Raw genomic sequence first — 6,646 nt, 5'->3', positions numbered from 1 at the left:
GGTGCGCGGTGTGAACATGGTGGGGTGGGGGAGAATAAGATGGTAGAGGAAACACTTGGTATGTGAACATAGCTAGGCAACCAACAACAGGCCAGTGATTAGTTGTACTATGATATATGTAATTAGGAAATTGAACATAGCTAATTTACATAGGCTCAGCCAGGCTAACTCGAGCCTGGTTCCATGTACGAGCCAGACTAGGCTCCAGCTAGAAACCAGTCACACTATGTGAGCGTGATTGGTTACTTATTGAATGCTCCTAGCTTGGCTCGTAACTCTCAACTAGTATAAGTCGAGTCTTTTGGGCGCGACTGGTTACTTATTGAATGCTCCTAACCTGGCTCGTAACTCTCGGCTAGCCTAACTCAAGTCTGGCTATATGGCTACATACGCCAGCGTTTAGTTGTTTACTTATGCTGGATCTAAATCTGTTGCGGAATTGTTTAGCAGTAAGTGCTAGACATATTCTCTATGTGCGTACTCCTTAATTGCATTTGTCGGACTTGGCTCACGAGAAACAAGAATGTTATGGCTCGAGCAATACGACCGCACAAAGTATAGTCTAGCCCGAGCATTAGATCATGCCAGCAAATATATTGAAGTTGCATACAGTCGGCATAAACCAGTACACAAAAATAACCAATCACACCTCGTATATATATGGTTTATTCACCTCTTTCACTACTTGTCTCAGTTATCCATGAACCTCACACTCCTAGCACCACTCAACTAATGTGGTTGTCCACTCTTTTCGCGGTGCAATGTATGGTAGATCTCAAAGGTTGATCATAGTGCTACATTTCGACCCTTTTATTTTGACGTAAATTACTTATTTACTTACTTACTTTTCTCACAAAAAAGAAGAAGAAAAAGATCAAATGTAGTATGTCACGAGTAAGTAAACGGCATGGCGCATGAAAAAGGGCAGCTTTGAGGCTGGATAAATGTAGGGAGAGACGAGAAAAGGGCAACCAGCAGACACACAAAACAATACAAACCCCCCAAAAACCTCAAAAACCGGGGGCCGAGTCCAGTCCGTCCACCACACTGCAACCGGAGGAAGGAATACGGAGAGAAAATCTAGCGGAGACGAGGCGACCGGGCAGGGGGGGGGGGAGAGGGAAAGGAAAGAGGCGGCGGGGCCCACCGCGAGTGCTGCACCAGGCAGCCAGCCACTAGCCTAGCACCACCACCACCACACGGCGCGGGCGCGAGTCAGTCCCTCAGTCCCTGCGGTGCGGGGCCCGCGTGTCATCCTCACGGAGGCCACCCAATCCCCACGGCCCCGGTGCCACGTGGCGCCACGGCGCTCCCCCGCCCCTATTAAACCACACGGCCTCGGCAGCCCAGGGAAGCAATCCGCTCGCTCGCTCGCTCGCTCACATCGCGCTCTGCTGCCGCCGCCGCCGCCGCCGATTCCTCGCAGCTCGCGCCGCCCATGGAGGTGAAGGTGGAGGAGGAGGAGGCGGACGCGGTGCAGCTGGAGGTGGCCGCCATTCTGTGCAACATGAGCAGACTGATGCGGGCGCGGGAGCGGCGGAAGCGGCGGCGCGACCGCGCGCGCGACGCGGTCGCGGCCGCGTTCCCGGTGATCCCCTCGTGGGGCCGCCGCCGCCCGCGGTCTATGCCGGAGGTCCCGCCTCCTGACCCCCCGGCACCAGCTCCCGCGCCCGTGCCCGCGGCCGCCGAGAGGGACGACGCCGCTAGTCCCGACACCCCGCTCGCGTACCCGGAGAGCGGCGGGGACGACGCGTCGCCGAAGGCGAAGGGCGAGGTCGCCGCCGTCCACCCACGGGACCAGGTGAGCCGCCCACCCGCGAGATCTGCGCGCGCACGCGCCTCAGCCGCCCGCCGCCGCGTGTCTTCCTCCGTCGCTTCGCTTTCCGATTTTTCTTTTTTTTTTGAAAGAAAAATTGGAGGAAGAAAAATCCTCTAGTGGTCGGTCGGGTGACGATTAATCTTCTGCCGTTGACTGCTCGCAGTGGGCGGAGGAGCAGCACGGCGAAGCGGCGGCGGCGGCGGCGGAGGCGAGCTTGTCCCCGCCCCAAGAGAACGCGCGTCCACTCCAGGTCAGCGCCCCCCCACCTCTTTTCTTCCTCTTCCTCCTCGAGAGATTAGATTTTTTTTTCCCCCCTTTTTTCCTCTGTGCGTGTCGCCCGTCGATTGCTTGCTTGTGCGATTAGTGACCTCGAGCGATTGATTAGAAATTCAAGCGCTGCGGCTTCGCGTTCGTTCCCCCCATTAGAAACCAAACCAAGCCCAAGCCCAAGCCAAGCAGCAGATCGAGGAGCAGTGTCTGCACAGCGCCCGAGCTCGGATGCAGAGCTGGATGAGCAGGAACGGACGAGAGCTTGACGAACCAGTTGCACTCGCACGAGGTGGATTCCTTCTCTCTCTCGGTCGCTTTCCGTCAAATCTGGTAGCCGTGATTGCCACGGAGACGGGCACGGTTTCTTGCTGCTCAATTCTTGTGCGCTCGCCTTGCCTTCCCTTGCTTGCGTGTTGGACGGACGGCAACCACAACCACTCCACCTCTGCTTGCCCACCCCCGTCCCCAACAAGGAACGAAAATTGCGACCTTTCCAAACAAATCATCCTGTTCATCTTACCAAAACAAAAAAAAAAGGGGGGGGTGGAGTTTGTTTCCCTTGTGTGATTGGCTTTCCTCGTTTTGGATGACGCCTTTCCCGATTTAGGAACGCCTGTCGCCGTGTCGTCACGAACGACGCTCAGAATCTCTCAGATGCATACGTACGTACTCCTACGTACGCACACGAAGCAGTGAAAAGAAGATAGGGCCAGTTCCAAATTTCCAATCATGAATCGTCCATTATCTCGAACTGACGCCGCGGCTACGTGTCGCTTTCGCAGGTCGCGAGGAGGGAGCAGGACCCGGTGCCGGTGCCGGCGCCGGCGCCGGCGCCACTGGTGGTGCTGGACCTGAACGAGCCGGCGGGCGAGGAAGAGCAGCAGCAGCAGCTCCAGCAGCAGGCGCAGGCGCGGGCGGCGGCGGCGGTGGAGTGGTACCGGCAGGTGCAGATGCGTGCCGCGCTGCAGAAGGCGGCCGTGTCGGCGGGTGCCCGGCGGCGCCGCCTCGAGATCCTGCGGGCCAAGGCGGCGGCGTGCCCGCTCGTGTCGTCGAGCAGGATGCGGCGCGCCGGGTGAGTGTGACGGCGACGACGCGTGTGCAAGTTTTGAAGGGAGCGTGGCTGCCAGGCTAGTAGAGCTAGTCGAACCGGACTAGCTGTAGTAGTGAGTGTAGTGGCAGCGTGTTACTGTAGCAGCTTAGTGCTACCTATTTGTTACAGTGCTAGTGATTGTTCTTTTTGCCATGGATGACAATTGAGATTGGGGTGGGTAGTAGGAGGAGGAAGAGGAACTGGAGATGTTCATATTCATCTTGTCGATCTAGGGCTTGATTTGAGAGTGAGGCAATGAGCGAGTTGTCGTCTGAATCGTCTTGGAACGCTGTCAGATTTTGATAAGTAGCATATCAGAAGTGATCAAATAGTATTGGTTTAACTGTATGTATCATTGTATTGGCGTTGCAGCAAGTTGGCGTAGTACATTGCAATTCCAAGTGGTGGTGACATGACATATAGTGCATCATCTTTTTAGGAATTTTTTTTTTATTAATTGTCGGAAGCAGATGTGATGTCACATCACATGCCCATATTACTGAAATATTTTTTCCGTTATAATTGTTATATATAATTATTGGCGATTAGGGAAATAGCAATACAGGTAGTGCGACTGCTGTAGGTTTACGATTGCTGTAGTTCACTCTCACCAAATTTGGCATGGGCTAAAATTAGGAGTAGCAACTGGGCCTGTCTGTGCTCACTTGTCGCAGGAATCCTGGGCTGGGTCCACAGTTTCCTCTCTGGGCCGCCGACGGCGTGGGCAGATGTTATTGTTGGCGTGATATTTGGTTGGGCCTTACAGAGCCTATTTTTGCACGGGCTTGATGTTGACGATGTTCAGGTCTGAAGCACGAACTCTCCTTTATGGGGCCCAGCGGAGAAGGTGGGCTCACGGCCCAATCCAGCCAGCTATCTCTACTGCCAGAGTGATACTTTTACAATTTACAATACATAAAACGTCAATACCAAACAACATATGCACATCTCATATTCCAATAATTTCATTAAATTATATTTAATCTATATAAAAATAGTAACATTTATGATGTCAAATAAATATCACTAGATTAATCATACATGAATCTATTTACTATTTATTTTTTATAAATTTAGTCAGACATAGAAGTTATTGTTTTTTTTTTTGAAAAGCAAGATATGCATCGGCGGCTAGTCAAACTTAGAGTAGTCCTCATCCATTATTGCGAGGGTGCAACCCTTGATTCAACGTTTGGTGGAGGGCTCATTTTGTTCCTAGACTATGTTTACTTCCAATTTTTTTTGCAAAATAGAAATAGTAGCATTTTCGTTTGTATTTGACAAATTGTCCAATTATAAACTAACTATGCTCAAAAGATTTGTCTCATAAATTACATGTAAATTATGTAGTTAGTTATTTCTTTTATCTATATTTAGTGCTTCATGCATATGCCATAAGATTTGATGTGATATGGAATGTGAAAATTTTTGCAAAATATTTTGGAAAATAAACAAGCTCCAAGCCTCCAAGACAAACCAGGCGAGCAGCGGCTTGCGGGCTGGGGCAAGCGACAACGTAAGTGAGGGCTCAGGACTGTGAATGTGTGAATTGTTTTTTAATTCGTAGCATGATTGGTATTTGCTATTGTTTTTTTATAGTAGATGTAAATGTAATAGCACGTACGTATTTGCAAAATAAAGCAATGAAAAAGATCAATGGGCAAGTTAGGCCTTGTTTACTTCCACCCAAAATCCAAAAACTTTTCAAGATTTCCGTCATATCGAATCTTTAGACGCATACATAAAGTATTAAATATAAACGAAAATAAAAACTAATTGCACATTTTGGTCAAAATTTACGAGACGAATCTTTTAAGCCTAGTTAGTCTATAATTAGATAATAATTACCACAAACAAACGAAAGTGCTACAGTGTCGCCTTTTGTTATTAGTTTTTGTTCCATGTGTATCTTAAAATTAAATAAACAATACGTGCATTTAGTTATCGATGATGCATGAGTTTTGTTTTGGACCTTTAGATTACACTTTTTTTATTGTTTGTAACGCATAGCATCCGCGCCGGGACTGTACCTGCCTGCGTTTTGTGCTTGTGCCGATGTGGCCGACCACGGAAACCCTGTTTCTCTCGTGTTTCTGACTCTCAGCGCTTGTTCGGTTTCTTTTATTAAATTTTAATCGGTTAAATTTTAGTTATTTTAGTAATTAAATTTCTAAATATACTGACTAAAAAAAGCTAAAATAATTTAGTCTCATTAATCATAAATAATTTAGTCTTACTAATCATTTAAAAATAACTAAAATAATTTTAGTTAGTTAAAATTTAGCAAGTGAAAGAGGACAGAGAAAAGAGCACAGAATTCCTGCTTTGAGTGCACCCGCGTGAATTCCTGCTTGAGCACAGTAGATGAGAGAGAGAGAGAGAGAGAGTATTATGAGTCAAAAATATCGTGTCCACATGCACGTCTGCAGTGCACCCCGCTTGTGTGAATTCCTGCTTGGACCACGAGGCCTCGCTGCGCCTGCGCTGCGTGCAGCCCGCGTGCGTCCATGGAAGGAGCAGAGGTGGGACCACCATGCGCAGTCATTTTTTTCCGTGCGGCACGGGCACGGGTGGAGTTGGGCCGGAGAAGAGGAGTAGGAGGGCCCAGCCAAAAAAGAAAAAGCTGCGTGAAAGTATGGCCCTATCTGCACCTGCGCTAAGGCCTGCCTCGAGCCGTCCACCCTCTTTCTTTTTCTTTTTCTTTCCTCTTTTTTCTTTTTTCCCCCTTTTTCCCTTCTCCGTGCAAGCGCGACCGCCGACCGGACGCCGGAAGAAGATGATGATGGAACTAACAAACAAACAAGGCCTTGTTTAGTTCCAAAATATTTTACAAAATTGATATTGTAGTTATTTCATTTGTATTTGACAAATATTGTCCAATCATGGACTAACTAGACTCAAAAGTTTCGTCTCGTCAATTTCGACCAAACTGTGCAATTAGTTTTTATTTTTATCTATATTTAATATTTCATGCATGTGTCTAAAGATTCGATGTGACGGGAAATCTGAAAAATTTTGCAAAATTTTTTGGGAACTAAACAAAAGAACCCCACGCCGCGCGGTAGTGAGACTGACAGAGGTGGGCCGGCGCCCGAGCAGCAACAAACCTGTGCTGCTCATCATCTTTGTGAAGATTGTTTTAGGCTAGTTTTAATGTATGTTTTATTGTAATATCATACACATTAAATAGAGTGTCACGTAAATAAAATTGCTGACTTAGTATGGTTATTAAACGAAGGAATTTTTATCAGACGAAATAGGAGTTTCATGTGGCTCAGTTACTAGCGTTGATAACTGTACCATGAAATTATACATTGAGACTGGCCATAGTAATGAGACGCATCCAAATGGAATGCCAACATTGGAAATTGGAAGCACGTCCTTCCTCTTGCTCGTTTACAGTAGAGCATCTGCAAAATAGACTGTGCAAAGTAGACAGGGCATCGTGGGCTTATTAGCAAACCACT

General features: G+C 48.1%; 1 protein-coding gene across 1 annotated transcript; it reads left to right on the top strand.

The window, feature by feature from the left end:
• LOC8085229 (atherin) lies at nt 1,347-3,597 on the top strand. Its single transcript, XM_002453171.2, has 3 exons — nt 1,347-1,801; nt 1,983-2,069; nt 2,872-3,597. The coding sequence occupies exons 1-3, from the start codon at nt 1,439-1,441 to the stop codon at nt 3,163-3,165; spliced, it is 744 nt and encodes a 247-aa protein (XP_002453216.2). The 5' UTR covers nt 1,347-1,438; the 3' UTR covers nt 3,166-3,597.

Source organism: Sorghum bicolor, chromosome 4 (assembly GCF_000003195.3).
Source record: "Sorghum bicolor cultivar BTx623 chromosome 4, Sorghum_bicolor_NCBIv3, whole genome shotgun sequence".
In the NCBI taxonomy this organism is placed as follows: Eukaryota; Viridiplantae; Streptophyta; class Magnoliopsida; order Poales; family Poaceae; genus Sorghum; species Sorghum bicolor.
This window is presented reverse-complemented; position numbering and strand designations above follow the sequence as displayed.

What these genes read in the sequence shown, in the direction of transcription:
- LOC8085229 (XM_002453171.2), top strand. Translation starts at nt 1,439, where the DNA reads ATGGAGGTGAAGGTGGAGGAGGAGGAGGCGGACGCGGTGCAGCTGGAG. An exon ending in CCGTCCACCCACGGGACCAG is followed by an intron (nt 1,802 to 1,982) that starts GTGAGCCGCCCA and finishes GACTGCTCGCAG; the next exon opens with TGGGCGGAGGAGCAGCACGG. An exon ending in AGAACGCGCGTCCACTCCAG is followed by an intron (nt 2,070 to 2,871) that starts GTCAGCGCCCCC and finishes TCGCTTTCGCAG; the next exon opens with GTCGCGAGGAGGGAGCAGGA.